General features: G+C 46.2%; 1 protein-coding gene across 1 annotated transcript in view; it reads right to left on the bottom strand.

Annotated features, from left to right (window-relative positions):
• QSER1 (glutamine and serine rich 1) overlaps positions 1-17,912 on the bottom strand; it is an 87,906-nt gene that overhangs the window by 47,910 nt on the left and 22,084 nt on the right. Inside the window, exons 2-3 of the mRNA XM_065403330.1 lie at positions 9,033-9,145; positions 7,889-8,050 (exon numbers count right to left, since the gene is read on the bottom strand). Coding sequence (XP_065259402.1) covers positions 7,889-8,050; positions 9,033-9,145 — 275 coding nt within the window. The remainder of the gene's footprint in view (positions 1-7,888; positions 8,051-9,032; positions 9,146-17,912) is intronic.

The raw sequence follows: 17,912 nt of genomic DNA, 5'->3' as shown, positions 1-17,912 counted from the left end.
TGTAAGACAGGGCGGTAACTATGAGTTCTTCCTGTCCGAAGTAGTATAAATAAATAGTATTTTAATGCATAAACACTAGCATTTAAAACAACATTAACTGCAGCTGGCCTTTTTTTTTTTTTTTTTTTAAACTGGTCCTCACCTTCTATAAAATGAGGATAAGGGCACAATAATGGCCAATAACAAGAATTTAAGAAAGGAACTCATTTATTTCTGCTTTAATTGTAGATGTATAAAGGTCCCTAATGGATCTGTTTTTATTCCTTACTTTTGATAGATTCAAGCCTTTCCTACATCATTGGAGACATGCTAAGCCAGCCACACCAGCACCATCTCAGCATAGCTGCTGTTTCTTAAAAGCAGGAGGCAGGAGCAGCAACTTTATTTTTTCAGGTTGCCTTTGTTGATGTGGCTGGCTCTATACCCTACTCATGATATGTGAACTCGCCTGAATAGCTATGCAGTTTTGACCTCTGAAAGCAAGAAAAAGGTCAGACTGCCTTCAGACAAAGCTATCACATGCTCAGCACTTTAGAAAATCAAACCACTTAGTTGCCTAAACATGGACTTAGGACTCAAATTTAGGAGACACTTAAAAAAACAAACAAACCCACAATTTTGTGTGTTGTGGAAGTGGAGGCTACTTACTGTAACTGGAGGTTCTTTGAGATATGTGGCCCTTATCCATATTCTATACTTGGATATGCATACATTCCATGCACCAGAGTCTGGAAATTCTTCAAAGCAGCGTCTGTTCGCCCGCACATGCTCAATAGCTTTCCTCACACTCCCAACCAAGGGTATAAGATGCAGTTTGGGTCAATCCTTCTCCAGTTCCTCTTCTTACCACAAATTCAACAGGATCCGAAGCAGAGAAGATGGAGGGCGAGTAGGGGAATGCATATAGGGTTCATACATCTTAAAGAACTTCCAGTTACAGTAAGTGACCTCCGCTTCCTCTTTGCGTGATGATCCCTATGTGAATTCCACGTGTGGATGATTGGCAAGCAGTATTCAGACTGGAGGCGGCTGTGAGGAAGCTGGTAGCAAAGATGCTTACAATACTGCCAATACCAGCGCTGCATCCACAGCCAAGGCATAAACTAGAGCACAGTGCATCGCTAACATGTGAACTGATCTCCAGGTGGCCACTCCACAAATGTGCTGCAGCAGAACATCTGATACACGTGGTGGAAGAACCCTGGCCTTGTGTGGAGTGAGCTGTGATACCCTCAGGGGGAGGAATGTTTGCTAACTTGTAGCACTTTAAGATGCATCCAGAGACCCACTTAGAAATCCTCTGGGAGGATATGACTTGCCCATGCGACCTCTCTGCTATGGCAATAAAGATTCTCTGAGATTTCCTAATGGGTTTGGTTCTTTGCAGATAGAACACCAGGGCATGTCAGACATCAAGGGAGCGAAGTCTCTTGTCTTCAGGGGAAGCATGGGGTTTTAGGAAAAATACAGGTAAGTATCATTTGATTGATATGGAACTCAAACAATCTTGGGGAGAAACTTGGGGTGTAGTCGAAGAGAAACCTTTTCTTTGAGAAGCACTGTATAAGGAGGGTCTGCCATGATGGCTCCAAACTCACTGACCCTCCTAGCTGAGGTGATAGCTATTAAGAATGCCACCTTCATGGACAAGTGGGCCATGGTACAAGTTACCATAGGTTCAAAAGGTGAACTAATGAACTTGGACAGGACAAAGTTAAGGTCCTATTGAGGGGTAGGTTTAAGCACTGGTGGGAAGGTCCTGAGCAGGCCTTTCATGAATCATACCGCAGCTGGGTGAGTAAAGACTGAGGATCCTCCCACCAGAGGAGTAAGGTACTAACTGCTGCAAGGTGTACTCGTAGTGAACTAATAGTCTTCAAGAACAGGAGATAGTCTAAGAACAACTGAAATACTTACAGTTTCCGGGTAATGTTGGCGCAGCTGTGCCCAGGATGAAAAGCATCTCAATTTGGCCCAATAACAGATTCTAGTAGACTCTTTTCTATTCTGGTTAAGGATCACCTGAACAGGGGCTGTACATGAGTGTTCTATTTCCAACCCCATCCAAAAACCAGGCTGTGGCGGAATGAGCCTGGATTGGGATATTTGGTCTTTCCCCAATCCAGGGTTAGGAGCTCATGGGTCACTTGCAGCTTTAAACTAGTGTAAATGGTGGATTCTCTGTAACTTAAAGTCTTTAAATCATGAGTTTGAGGACTTCAGTAACTTGGCCAGAGGTTATGGGTCTATTGCAGGAGTGGGTGGGTGAGGTTTTGTGGCCTGCAATGTGCAGGAGGTCAGACTAGATGATCATGATGGTCCCTTCTGGCCTTAAAGTCTATGGGTCTAAAGGGCGAATCCTGATCAGTTGATGGGAAGACACTCTTAGAAGTTCCATGAACCAGAAATGTCTGGGCCAGTGGGGTGCTAAGAGAATAATGGTGGCTCTGTCATGACGTATCTTCCCTATGACCTGTGGAAGCAGGAGAATGGGAGGAAAGGAGTTTCTGAGGCCATTTGTCCAAGACATAAGCAGAGCATCACTTTGGAAGACACAACCCATGTCTCGTCTGGAACAATATAGGGGTAGCTTTCTGTTGTTTGGGATGCAAAGGTCCTGGATGGTGTTTTGGGCCTCCCTAGGAAACCCTGACAATTGCAGCCAGGAATCCCCCCCTTATGACTAGACCAGTGGTCAAACTTCTGGAAGCCATGTCCACTGTATCCACTGCAGCTGGAGGTCTGTCTTTGCCACTAACTTCCCGTTATCTAAAGGAGACTGAAATTGGGCCCTGTCTTCTGTGGAAAGCCTGTCTGTGAAGTCCACAAGCCTGGAACAGAAATTAAAATCTTATTTCACAAACAATGCTTGGTAGTTAGTGACATGAAATTGCAGGCTTGCAGAGGAGAAGACCTTCCTCCCCAGGAGGTCCAGTCTCTTACACCCTTTATCTGCCGGGATGGCCCTTTGATAGCGTGACCTAGCCCTTTCAGCAGCTGCCTGTACTACCAGCAAGTTGGGGGCAGGATGGGAGAATAAGGATTTAGCAGGAACAAAAACCCGCCTCTTAACCCTTTTTGACGTAGGGACACAGGATGCTAGAGTGTGCCATACTCCTCTAGCCAGTTCTAGTATGGCCTCACTGATGGATAGAGCCAACTTACTCGGTTCCTGAGGCTGCAAGATGTCCAGGAATTGGTGTTGAGGGTCCTGGACCTCCTCTAACGGGATCTGTAGATCACTGGTCACTCTTTGTAATAGCTCCTGGATGTGATGTCCCAGGTCTTGAACCCAGACCTGGGTGTCCCCAGACTGCTGCTGCATCCTGGCCTCCATCCGGTGTCTGCTGAAACCTAGTAGGCTGAAAAGCTAGTAGGACTATAGCATCAGCCAAGGCACCACCCATGGGAGCACTGATTGGAGATTCGTCTGGTTCCACTGATCGGTCCAACCACACTATTTAAGCCAGAACCAGGAATTGAAACTGAGGGTCAGAGCCAAGATCTGATACAAAATGCCAGAGCCAAGGATCAAGCCAGAATCAGGGTCAGAAGTCTGAGCCCAGGTTGGAGCCAGGACTGCACCCAAACCTGTTCCTGATTCCTGCTCTGCTCCTGCCTCACCCCTGCCTTCGCCCCTGTTCCCACCATGCTGCTGCTCCATGCTTGATCCTTGCCTCTCCTCCAGTTCCTGCTCTTTCACCTCACCTCCAATCATAAGTTACCAGTCCTGGCTCCAACCCCGGCCTCAGTCTTATGACCCCGATTCTGGCTTGATCCTTGGCTCTCGCATTTTGTATCAGACCTTGGCTCTGACCCTCAATTTCAATTCTTGGTTCTGACTCTGGCTTGACCCCTGGCTCTGGTAATTGGCAACTGATTCTAGTGCTGACCCTGGGCTTCATTCCCCAACCTGGACGCCTGCTCTGTCCTCTAGAGTGGACTCCTGTGCTGACGACTAGGCCAGATTGACTACATCCTGGTCCACAAGAGTGGTCCTGGCAATGATCATCCAACAGAGAAGGTGAAGGAGTGATCACTTTGTCTGGGGATGATGAAGAGACACCCGTCAGACCCGTTGGTACCTGTGTATCTGGTTACACCTCTTCCTGCTTTTACACCGACGGAACTAGCTGTTGAGAGGGAAAGGAACAGCACAATTCTTGAGGGGGCCTGGATGCTTGCCACAAGGATCCTACGGACCCCAATATGGCCAGAAGGAGGGATCAATGGATTGCGGGGGAACCCCAAAGAAATTGGTACCAGCGGTCCCCGAAAGGGGGTGGGGTCATAACCAGGGAATGGTGAGCGTAACCACTCAACTGTCTATCAGGGTTCAACTGCCTCTGCGGAGATACCAGTGCAGCAATATCCTCAGATTCATCCAAGTCCAAGAACTGCTCCACCAGTAGCAGAGGCGCTGTTGGTACCAGGGCACTCCTGCTGTATGGTTGGAGGTGAGACGGCTCCTGAGACAGTAATGCAGGCTCCTCCTCCAGAGGGCCAGGCTGGAAAGAAGTCGAGACTGGATAAGGGGGTAATATAATCTCTGGTGTTACATAAATCTTGATACGTTCTAGTATCCAAGAGGTTCCCGCAGTTAAGTCTGATGGATTTGGTGAATCTACAGTGACCGGACGAGGTGGATGAGGCAATACCGACAATGAGCCTGGACCAGTACTCGTAGACAGAACCAGCGAGAGTCTATCCTTATGTTTTGGCACCGAGGTGACGGACAAAACTGGCGGATCTTTCTTTTTATGCACCTTGGGGGGTTTTCCATCGGAACTGGTTCCTTAGGTTCCAATCACAATACACCAGCTCAGGGAGGAAGTGTGTTTCTTATGGACAGTCCTCAACGGGGATCTGTTCTTGCACCCATGAGAATGCCCTCAACACTCATGTGGAGACCTGGAAGAAGAGTCCTTGGGCTTAGATATTGATGGCTCAGCTCAAAGGCACATGCTTGCAGGGGCACTGCCAGGAAGTTAAGGCTCATGTACAGGGCAGTCTCCCTATCCCAGATTGGAAAGGGTCCTCATAGCCTTCTCCATCAGATGATTCAGTAGGCAAAGCTCCCAGGCTTCTTGAGTTCTGGGTGGGAAGGAGTGACCATGGAATGGTAACAAGTAACTAGCAAGGCATTGACCCGGACTGCCTCTTATACCCTCAGTCAGGAGCACAAGGAGAGCTACTGAGCATGGGCAGGCCAACAGACACTGCTCTGAAGAATTTCCTGAGTCAGGCGCATGGCGTGCTCGCGTACACATATGTGGAATACACATAGGGACCATCACTTGAAGAAGCAGTCATAGTTATCCATGAATTTTAAGGAGAAACATTATGGAAAATAATTGGTATGGGGAGAGAGGGTTGATAATACATGACTTGCCAGGGTGTATGGATGGTCTAGTTGAGGAAGTATGATTAATCCTAATTGATTTATATTTTTTGTTAATGTGAGTAGGTCCAAATAGATACTGGCAGTGTATATTTAATTCACTAGAGAAAAGGACAACCTAGCATTCCCACTAAACCATTTTCAAATGTTCATAAATTTTTGCAAAGCCAAGTACTTTCACATTTATTCTGCTCATAATCCCTAATGAGGATTACCATGTACAACTAAAAAGGTTGGAGAGGATTTTTTTAAACTAAGGGCTGGGGGAAAGCCGAAAGCTGCGGAGGAGCACACAGTTCAGGCAGAGAGATCCCTAAGGGATGAAACTATTAAAGGGGGAACTCTATTCTGTAGTCAAGAGGATAGGAAAGAAGTTGGTTAAGTACAAGAAGGAGCTAGTGAGGAACAGTCAAACCATACTTTTTAGGTGATAAATCTGAGGAACTGTCCCAGATTGAGGTGTCAGTAGAGGAGGTTTTGGCACAAATTGATAAATTAAACAATAGCAAGTCACCAGGCCCAGATGGTATTCACCAAGATTTCTGAAGGAACTCAAATATGAAATTGCAGAACTACTAACTGTGGTATGTAACCTATTGCTTAAATCAGCCTCTTTATCAGATGACTGGAGAATAGCTAATGTAATGCCAATTTTTAAAAAAGGTTCCAGAGGCGATCCTAGGAATTATAAGCCGGTGAGCCTAACTTCAGTACCAGGAAAGCTGGTTGAAATTATAGTAGAGAACAGAATTATCAGACACACTGGTGGACACAATATGGTGGGGAAGCATCTACATGGCTTTTGTAAAGGGAAATTATGCCTCACCAACCTATTAGAATTGTTTGAGGGGGTCAACAAGCACGTGGACAAGGGTGATTCAGTGAATATAGTTGAACAAGGTCCCTTACCAAAGACTCTTTGGCAAAATAAGCAGTCATGAGATAAGAGGGAAGATCCTCTCATGGATCAGTAGCTGGTTAAAATATAGGAAACAAGGGCTAGGAATAAATGGTCAGTTTTCACAGTGGAGAGAGGTAAATAATGGGTCCCCCAAGGATCTGTACTAAATCACTGCTGTTCAACATATTCATAAACGATCTGGAAAAAGGGGTAAATGGTGAGGAGGCAAAGTTTGCAGAGGATACAAAATTACACAAGATAGTCCAAAGCTGACTGAAAAGAGTTACAAAGGGAACTCACTAAAGGCAGTAACTGGCAACAAAATGGCAGATGAAATTCAGGGTTGAAAAGTGCAAAATAATGCACCTTGGAAAACATAATCCCAAATATGTCTAATGATGGGGTCTAAATTAGTTGTTACCACTCAAGAAAGAGACCTGGGGGGTCATCACGGAGAGTTCTCTGAAAACATCCACTCATTGTGCAGCGGCAGTCAAATGAGCTAACAAAATGTCAGCAACCATTAGGAAAGGGATAGATAATAAGACAGAAAATATCATCTTCATGTCACTATATAAATTCATGGTATGCCAATGTCTTTAATACTGCATGAAATTCTGGGGCACCCCATCTGAAAACAGATATATTAGAACTGGAAAAGGTACAGAGAAAAGCAACAAAAATTATTTGGGGTATAGAAGCTGTTCCATCTGAGAAAAAATTAAAAAGGCTGGGACTGTTCAGCTTAGAAAAGAGATGACTAAAGGGGGATATGAGTGGTATGGAGAAAGTAAATAAGGAACTGGGAACTGTTATTTGCCCCTTCACATAACACAACACAAGAACTAGTGGGTCACCCACTGAAATTAATAGGCAGCAGGTATCAAACAAACAAAAAGAACAACTGCTTCACACAATGCACAGTCAACCTGTGGAACTTGTTGCCAGGGGATGTTGTGAAGGCCAATAGTATAAACTGGGTTTAAAAAAGAATTAGATAAATTCAAGGAGAATAGGGCCATCGATGGCTATTAGCCAAGATGGTCACAGATGCAATCCCATGCTTCGGGTATCCCTCAATCTCCAACTGCCAGAATCTGGAAATAGACAACATAGAATGCATCACTCAAATCTGCCCTGTTCTGTTCATTCCTTCTGAAGCATCTGGGGTTGGCCACGATCAGAAGACAGGATACTGGACTAGGTGGACCATTGGTCTGACCATATTTGTTTTGCCAATTTTGAAAATTTGAATGAAAAGCTTGGCTTGGGTTATAATACTGCAAAATAAAATGGATGTGGAAGATGTGCATTTTTTCATAACTGCAAAATTCAAAAGTGGCTGAGAAGCTTTTTTTTTTTTTTTTTTATTTAAACTCAAGAAATATTCACTACTGGGCTAACACCAATATGAAAAAATTTGTTTCAAGAGGAAATTTTTTCATAAAGTTAAGAATAATGAAGAGAGAAGTTTAAGAAAGAATTCTCATCTCAGTCTTATTTATTACATCACCACAACTCTCTTTTAAATACATAAACACATATATAATAATTTACAAGTGTGCTGAAAATTAAGAAAATATCACCTGTCTGCCATGACGGAGCCCTGAATTGTGGTAAAAGGGTAGTTCCTGAAGAAGCAGCCTGAGCAGTGCGAGACTCAATTGCAGAGAGAAAGTTCATAACTGAAGTTTCTTTAGTGTTACTTCCAGCACTGTGCATACTGGTATCAAATATTCCAGAAAGACCTTGGAAAAAAACAAATATACAAATCACAATGAATTCCTATTACAAATTTAAGAGCAAGCCACAGTCAGAGATATCACTGCTACCCAAAGACTACAAAGCCTTTCACCTTGTTTAAAAAGGTATGAAATGTTAACACTTGCTGTTAAAAATCTACAATAAATTTGTTCAAAATTTTAATTTACTAGCGGTCAGGCATATATTAAAACCCTATACTATAACTCAATCTATGTTAGTAGGAAGCAAAGTTAATCAGTTTTAAGTTTGATATGCATTTCCCTCTCCTCCAGGTTTGTCCCACTGTTCTTTTTGTGAAGTTTTCTTCTTTCATATGCAACACAAGTTGATATCTAGATTGCAGAACACAGGCTCACATTTTTATGAAGTGATGACCAATTAGGTTTCATCATTTACTTATAAGTCATTCACTATTACCACATTTTAAAGCTACATTTTTAGCTAGCCTTTAATACTACACCATAAGGTTCCACAAATTAGTAAGAACAATTGTGTGTCCAAACTTGCATGAATTAGGCTTCTAAGTATCTGATTTGCACAAAAATTGTTGGCACAATTTCAGCAGCTGGCTTTGGAGACCAACTGAATATTTGACTCTTACGTGTAGAATAGGTTAACAGTTAGATACTTATTGGACTTACAGTCATTGAAAATTTGATGCTCAATATCTGAAAGAAAAACTTTTTTGGACTTATCAGGACTTTTTTGTTTTTAATTTAAAGCTCATAGAACTAGTAAACCAGATTATGAAGCACTGAACTTTCTAGTTACCTTCCCCATTGTGCACTCAAGACAAACTCATGGTTGAAGGCTCAGTAAATTGCTGAAATAGTAAATTCACTCTTGAAATAGCCTTTGCCACACCTTGCATTACAGGCTCCTTAGGACCATATAATTAATCAGTTTAAAGATGTAGTATTTAACAGAGCAGTTATTTAAATTGATTTTCATACAATAGATATTTACCAGTAGGATGGTGGGTGGTAGCATATCCTGGAAGCTGATGAGAAGCTGCATATGTCTGTCTGTGAAGAAGATCCGTTTCCGAGTGTGATGGATGTCCTCCTCCATAGCTTAAGCTAAAGGAAGAAATTAAATGTGGGAAACAACACACACAACCAAAGAAACAAGTAGATGAAACTCTGACAAGAAGCCAAAAAGTTGTATAAAGGAAAAACACCAAGGCTTGATATTTGTGGTTGAGCAAGGACTTGACAAAAAGTGTAGGGTAATTAAAAATTGGTACTACATGAACCAGTTGGCCACATGAAAGCTTGGGTTCACAATAACAAAAATTCTATATTGCATTAACTTAAGAAAAAAGTGCTATTTGCTTAGTTTCGTGATGGCAAGGAGCGAGTATACACTTTTTGAAATTTACTGCTTCACTATCTGCATTAGTGGGCCACTACCTATATGTGAGTCATTACACCCTAATAATACGTCAATTTCTTGCTCAATTTAAACTCATTTGTGTAAGCTGAATATTATTTTGAATATAAATATGTTAAAATGGCTAAACAATAGCAAGAATGAAAGAATATTTAAAAGGTTTTGTTTATTACTAGAATAAAACAGAAAAAGACAAAACTGATAGCAATAGCAAGTGGCAATATGGCCCAAAAAAACCCATCCTTTTGGACCTCCACTAGTAAATAGAATTAAATAAAAATTGTAGATCGTGTTTAACTTTTATGAGTAGTCATTTGAATTATCAAGCAGTTTTATCATTTTTACTGCTAGCAAAAGTGCGTAAGTGATACAAACAGTTAAAATACACTATGTCTAGATCTTTGCCAATATCAATAATGCCAATGCATAAAGTAAACTAAGAAAAGCAACATCAATATCAAGCTCCATTAGAAACACTAATGTTTCCCAATTAGAAAAGCAGATAATTGGTGGCGGGCGGAAATTACTTTCAATCTTCTAGAGGCTCAGTTCTGCAGGAGCAACAGGAACACTGAGGCCTGGTCTACACTAGGAGGTTATGTCGAATTTAGCAGCGTTAAATCGAATTAACCCTGCACCCGTCCACACAACGAAGCTATTTAGTTCGACATAGTGATCTCTTTAAATCGATTTCTGTACTCCTCCCCGAGGGGAGTAGCGCTAAATTCAACATGGCCATGTCAAATTAGGGTAGGTGTGGATGGAATTCGACGCTAATAGCTCCGGGAGCTATCCCACAGTGCACCACTCTGTTGACGCTCTGGACAGCAGTCCGAGCTCGGATGTTCTGACCAGCCACACAGGAAATGCCCCGGGAAAATCTGAATTCCTTTTCCTGTCTGGCCAGTTTGAATCTCATTTCCTGTTTGGACATCGTGGCGAGCTCAGCAGCACTGGCAACGATGCAGAGCTCTCCAGCAGAGGTGACCATGCAATCGCAGAATAGAAAGAGGGCCCCAGCATGGACTGATCGGGAAGTCTTGGATCTGATCGCTGTGTGGGGCGATGAGTCCGTGCTTTCGGAGCTGCAATCGAAAAAACGGAATGCGAAGATCTACGAGAAGATCTCAAAAGCCATGACGGAGAGAGGATACAGCCGGGATGCAATGCAGTGCCGCGTGAAAATCAAGGACTTGAGACAAGGCTACCAGAAGACCAAAGCGGCAAACGGACGCTCCGGATCCCAGCCCCAGACATGCCATTTCTACGAGGCACTGCATTCCATTCTAGGTGCGGCCGCCACCACTACCCCACCTACTGACCGTGGACTCTGATGATGGGGTATTGTCGACGGCCGCTTCCTCGGAGATGTTCGCGGACGGGGAAAATGAGGAAGGAGATGAGGAGGACGAGGCAGTTGACAGCGCTTACAACGCTGATTTCCCCGACAGCCAGGATCTCTTCATCACCCTCACGGAGATCCCCTACCAACCCTCCCAAGGCGTTAACCGTGACCCTGAATCAGGGGAAGGATCAGTCAGTAAGTATTTTAAACATGTAAACATTTATTTTGATCAGAACAGGAATGGAATATTAACAATGGGTTTTTCATGATTACTTTGCCCTAGGCGCTCTACTTTTTAGTCCTTGCCAGTGCAGCTACTGGAAAATTATGTCAATATGTCCAGGGATAGAGCAGAAATCCTCCTGGGACATCTCCACGAAGCTCTCCTGGAGGTAATTTGAAAGCCTTTGCATCAGGTTCCTGGGGAGAGCGGCCTTATTGCGTCCTCCATGGTAGGAAACTTTTCCGCACCAGGCTATCAGCAAGTACTCCGGGATCAGTGCCTCGCACAGCATGGCGGCATACGGCCCTGGTTTTTGCTCGCATTCACGCAGCATGCGGTCTTTCTCTGTGTTTGAAATCCTCATCAGAGTGATATCACTCATGGTGACCTGCTTTAAATTAGGGGAATGTTAGTATTGGGACTGATTGCCTGTTCCTTTACATAACTGTAACCGGCGGTTTACAGCCACGCGGTGGAGGCGGGACAGGGGCAGCATACAGGGATCTTTCCCGGGGACAGCCGCAAGGGGGGTGGGACAGGGGCAGAGTTCATGCTGGCCGGATTGCCGGCAGCAGGAACTGGCCAACGCTAGGGGCATAGCTTTGAACGTGAAAGGAGGGCACTGCTATAAATTAAGCTTTCAGCAGCCAAAAGTCTACGGCTTACCATGTCCGCCTGCTACCCGAATTCCGCTGTCCTGCCCCGCTTGTGTGATCTGTACTCCAAGACCCCAGGCACTGAATGGGAAGGCCGAAAATTTGACCTTGTCCTGAGTGCGCATGTGATAGGTGCTGTGCATGGTCTTGTTCACAGAGAAAGACTATGTTCATTGTTCATAAAAATGTATCTTTGTGAGGAATTCACTCCCTTTTTCCATCCCACAGCTGCGACTGTCTCCCGACATACCCCGGCATCCCCCTCCCAGAAGCTGGTGCAGATTAGGCGGCGAAAGAGAAGGACACAGGACGAGATGTTCTCAGAACTTATGGGCTGCTCCCGAGCCGAGGCGGCACAGCAGACCCAGTGGAGGGAGAACATGTCGCAATACCAGCGATCACACAGCGAACGGGAGGACAGGTGGCGGCAGGAAGACCAGCAGGCAACTCAAACGCTGCTTGGACTAATGAGGGAGCAAACGGACACGCTCCAGCGCCTTGTAGATGTTCTGCAGGACCGGAGGCAGGAGGACAGAGCCCCGCTGCAGTCTATCTCTAACCGCCCTCCCCCGCCACAAAGTCCCATCCCCCTCTCACCCAAAGTCCCAAGAAGGAGGGGCGGCAGGGGCCATGAAAACAGTCACTCCACCCCTGCAGACTGCTCAAGTACCAGAAGGCTCTCATTCCCAAAGATTTTATAAGTCCTTTCCTTCACTCCAAAAGCACCTCACCCAAGCCCCCGTCCCAGTGTCATCCCCTAACTGTGTAGTTGTTAATAAAAAATACGTTTCTGTTAATTACTGTTTCCGTCATGTTGTTTTAGAGGACAGTGTGTTTGAAGGGGGGAAAGAGGGTTGGTAATTGGAGAGGACAGTCACCTTTACCAGGGTACAGACACGGGGGCAGGTTCAGCAGCAGGTCACACACACATTGCAGTCACTAGGAACCCTGGTCAGTCTGGGAGGTGGTTTTCATGTTCTGTGGGGGGGGGGGGGGGGCTATGTGAGTTTGTGGCGGGGGAGGGCGGTTACAGATCTTATGCAGCGGTCCTTAGCCTGGATCACAGAGCCACGCAGCAGGGGATCTGTAACCGTCCTCCACCGCCACAAAGTCACATAGCCCCCACACAAAGAGTCCCGAAAAGGAGGGGTGGCAGGCTCCGTTGAAACAACCAGTCCACCACTGCGGACTGCTCTAGGAGCAGGAGCCTGTCATTCCTCGAGTTTAGAAGCGTCCATTCCAACAGTACACCCGCTCCCCACCACAGTCTGCATCCCAGTTTCAACACTTTACCACGAAATCCTTAATAAAGAAAATGGTGTTAATGAACAAAGTTTCATTTATTTTATTTTTAAAGGTGTGTTGGAAGGGGGGGAAGGCGGTTGGTAACTGGAGAGGATAGTCAACATTAACTGGGTAAAGAAACGGGGGCAGGTTCAGCTTCTGTTTAAACAAACTTAATAGTCACAGGTTACCCTGCTCACTGTGGAACCTAGCTTTCAAAGCTTCCCGGATGCACAGCGCGTCCCGCTGGGCTCTTCTAATCGCCCGGCTGTCTGGCTGGGCGTAATCAGCTGCCAGGCGATTTGCCTCAACCTCCCACCCCGCCATAAATGTCTCCCCCTTGCTCTCACAGAGATTGTGGAGCACACAGCAAACTGCAATAACAATGGGGATATTGGTTTCGCTGAGATCAGAGCGAGTCACTAAGCTTCTCCATCTCCCCTTGAGACGTCCAAAAGCATGCTCCACCACCATTCTGCACTTGCTCAGCCGGTAGTTGAAGAGTTCTTTTTCACTGTCCAGGGCGCCTGTATAGGGCTTCATGAGCCAGGGCATTAGCGGGTAGGCTGGGTCCCCGAGGATCACTATAGGCATCTCCACATCCCCAACAGTTATTTTGTGGTCCAGGAAGTAAATACCTTCCTGCAGCTGTCTGAACAGACCAGAGTTCCTGAAAACACGAGCGTCATGAACCTTGCCCGGCCATCCGACGTTGATGTTGGTAAAACGTCCCCTATGGTCCACCAGTACTTGCAGCACCATTGAAAAGTAGCCCTTTCGGTTAATGTACTGGCTGGCCTGGTGCTCCGGTCCCAGGATAGGGATGAGAGTTCCATCTATAGCCCCACCGCAGTTTGGGAATCCCATCGCGGCGAAGCCATCTATGATGACCTGCACGTTTCCCAGGGTCAACCTTTGAGAGCAGTAGCTCAACGATTGCGTTGGCTACTTGCATCACAGCAACCCCCACGGTAGATTTGCCCACGCCAAAGTGGTTCGTGACTGACCGGTAGCTGTCTGGCGTTGCAAGCTTCCAGAGGGCTATGGCCTCTCGCTTCTGGACAGTCAGGGCTGCTCGCATCCGGGTGTCCTTGCGCTTCAGGCCAGGGGACAGCAACTCACAAAGTTCCAGGAAAGTTCCCTTACGCATGCGAAAGTTTCGCAGCCACTGTGATTCATCCCAGACCTGCAGCACTATGCGGTCCCACCAGTCCGTGCTTGTTTCCCGGGCCCAGAATCGCCGTTCCACAGCATCAACATGACCCATTGCCACCATGATGTCCACGGCACGGGGTCCCGTGCTTTGTGAGAGGTCTGTGCCCCTCTCAGACTTAATGCCCTCACCGCGCTGCCGTAGCCTCCTCGCCCGATTTCTCGGCATCTGCCTCTGAAAAAGGTGGACGATAAGGTGCGAGGTGTTGACAACGGCTATAACTGCAGCGATGATCGCAGCGGGGGGCTCCATGCTCGCAGTGCTGTGGCGTCCGCGCTGTCACTCACCAGAAAAGTGCGCGAACTGATTGCCCGCCGGCGCTTTCAGGGAGGGAGGGCGGGAGTGACGGTTGACAGTTACCCAACGATGACAGTTACCCAAAACCACCCTCGACACATTTTTTTCCCCAGCAGGCATTGGGGGCTCTACCCAGAATTCCAATGGGCAGCGGGGACTGCGGGAACTGTGGGATAGCTGCCCACAGTGCACCGCTTCCAATGTCGATGCTTGCCCCATTAGTGTGGACTCACAAAGTCGAATTACTGTTCGTAGTGTGGATACACACGTTCAACTTTGTAATATCAGTTCCACTAATTCGATTTAAGTAAAACTGAATTACTCTCGTAGTGTAGACATACCCTGAGTCATCAATGGACTTCTGACCATGGTGCAATATGACCAGGTCCAAGCATTCAAAAGTCATGAGTCAGAACCAAAAAACCCATGAGATTATTTTAAAATATATCATGATTTTTAAGCCAATAAATTATAGCTTTTTCATTTGCCTTCTAGATTTTGAGCTTTTAGGGGACAACTGCCTGAACCTGTGTGTGTCTGATTATTTCAAGCATAAAATTCAATCTTAAACTCCTGCCCCTCATCCCCTCAAAAAAAAAAAAATAAAATAAAAAAAAAAAAAAAATAAAGGCAGGCCTCCCTGGAGGCTGCTGAGAAAGGGACTCTGCTATCCCCTGCAATGTGAAGGCAGTCACTTTGTATAAGGGAAAAACTGAGCGTTTGATGCCAGCAATCATGACATCATGGGAAACTTTCAAAAAGTCACCAAATATTGCAAGAATTGGCTTTTCTATTGTGAGCTTTGTTCCTTTGTTTTCACTAAAGATGACAAGAGCAAACGGTGTATAGATTTGGTAAGCCAGCAAGAACACTATGCCCACTACACAACATGAGGCACTGAGCACCTTCCTATGAGGGATATTGCTTTATTAGAATTTCCAGGCACATTTCTGTCATAGCTGGCCCTTGTGATTGTGTCAGTCCTCAGTTTTTCTTCCAAATGCAGTGCTTAAGCACTCTCCTGTAGCCACTAGTCCAGGCTGCCAAAAAGAGTAACTAGGGAGTCACGGTGTGTGAGGTAATATCTTTTAGTGGACCAGCTTCTATTTGTGAGAGAGACCACAACACAGAGCTCTTCAGGTCTGGGAAATGTATTCAGAGGGTCACCGTTAAATACAAGGTGTAACACAGGGGTAGGCAACCTTTCAGAAGTGGTGTGCCAAGTCTTCATTTATTCACTTTAATTTAAGGTTTCGCGTGCCGGTAATACATTTTAACGTTTTTTTAGACGGGGTCTCTCTCTAAGTGTATATTATGTAACTAAACTATTGTTGTATGTAAAGTAAACAAGGTTTTCAAAATGTTTAAGAAGTTTCATTTAAAATTAAATTAAAATGCTGATCTTACGCCGCCAGCCTGCTCAGCCTGCTGGGTGGGGGGTTCAGGGTCAAGGGCTGGGTGTTGGGGGGGACTCGAGGTCAGGGCAGAAGGCTGGGTGTGGGGGGGTTCAGGGCAGAGGGCTGGGTGTTGGGGGGGACTCGAGGTCAGGGCAGAGGGCTGGGGTGTGTGTGGAGGTGCAGGGCACAAGGCTGGGGGGGGGGGTTCAGGGCAGAGGCCTGGGTGTGGGGGGGGACTCGAGGTCAGGGCAGAGGGCTGGGGTGTGGGGGGGTTCAGGGCAGAGGGCTGGGTGTTGGGGGGACTCGAGGTCAGGGCAGAGGGCCGGGGTGTGTGGAGGTGCAGGGCAGAAGGCTGGGTATGGGGGGGGGGTTCAGGGCAGAGGGCTGGGGTGTGTGTGGAGATGCAGGGCAGAAGGCTGGGTATGGGGGGCAACTCGAGGTCAGGGCAGAGGGCTGGGGGGGGCTGCAGGGCAGAGGGATGGGTGTGTGTTGGGGTGGGGAGGTGCCGGGCAGAAGGCTTGGTGTGTGTTGGGGTGGGGGGGGTCAGGGCAGAAGGCTGGGGTGCTCGGCTCGTGGGGGTGCTCCCAGCCCCCTGCCATGAGCCGCTCATAGCAGGGGGCTGGGAGGGATCTGACCTGTTCCACCCCCTTCCCCCAGGCCCGTCTCTACCTCTCTCTGCCTGCTCTACGGAGCAGCGAGCACGCTCCGCTCGGCTCTGCTCCTCTGGGGGGAGGAGGAGGAGGGGCCGGAATGCACCACGTTGTGCGAAGAAGCGGGGGAGGAGGGAAGCTTGGCTGCCGCAGGACCAAGCTTCTGCCTCCTGCCCCCGCAGGGGAGAGCAGTGGGCGGGAAGGCTGAGTGGGGCGGGGGGCCGGGACCCCCCCCACCACCACTCTCCCCTGCGGGGCCAGGAGGCAGAAGCTTGATCCTGCGGCAGCCAAGCTTCCCCCTCCCCCGTTTCTTCCCACAGCGTGGTGCATTCCGGCCCCTCCGCCTCTCCTCCTCCTCCTCTCAGTGGGCAGCAGCGTGCCACTCAGAATCGGCTCGCGTGCCATGTTTGGCACGCGTGCCATAGGTTGCCGACCCCTCGTGTAACAGATTGTTTAGCATAAATAGTTAACACATATTTCAAGGAACTATTCAAGGTGAAATGTGTGTTAATTACTTATGCTAAACAATCGGTTTCACCTTGTATTTAGCTGTGACACTCTAAATACATTTCCCAGACGTGAAGAAGAGCTCTGTGTTGTGTAAGCTCAAAAGTTTGTCTCTCTCACCAACAGAAGCTGGTCCAATAACAGATTTTACTTCGCCCAAACTGTTTCACTAATATCCTGGGACCAACACAGCTACAACAACACTGCATACAAAAGATTAAATTAAAATCCTAAAACTGGCTACTGTGCACATCATTTGGTCTCACTACATAGCACATCATCACCTATGTGCAGGTGATAATTATTTTCCCCTAATCATCAATGCTCAATTTGGCACCAGACTAGAGAGTTCTTCACACTGCTGAGCACTGTGCAAATTTCTTCATATTGCTCAGTGGGAAGCATACATTAAGTGCTCTACCCTACCACTTTGGCAATATTTCTTTCGGGGATATATAGGATTCCACCCTGGCACCTTATTATAAATTATGAAGGAAAAAGTATTAAAGTTGAAAAAAATGTTTGAGATTACTTTTTTATAGCTCCACCTTTAGTTGTGACAATACTAACAAATCACTTGAGTGGCTCTTGTGCAGTGACACAAGAAATGTTTATTGATTTGTATCCTTGTTAAGAATAGTTGGCAGACATAACTGTATTTCATTATGGGTGAAGTTATTCTCTGTTCTCTCATTCTAAAAACTGTTATATTTCCAGCCCAATAGATAATTTTATAATACACACACAGTCAGTGTAAACATATGTTTAACTTTTAAATTTATATATCAAGACTGGATTGTAATGGAAAGTACAATTGTAAACTGATCAATTCAAATTATACAAGTATTGTTAGCAAGAATTATATTCAGTGATACAAATTCT

This window comes from Emys orbicularis, chromosome 4 (assembly GCF_028017835.1).
Source record: "Emys orbicularis isolate rEmyOrb1 chromosome 4, rEmyOrb1.hap1, whole genome shotgun sequence".
In the NCBI taxonomy this organism is placed as follows: Eukaryota; Metazoa; Chordata; order Testudines; family Emydidae; genus Emys; species Emys orbicularis.
Note: the sequence above shows the minus strand (reverse complement) of the source record. Positions and strands in the feature narration are given on the sequence as shown.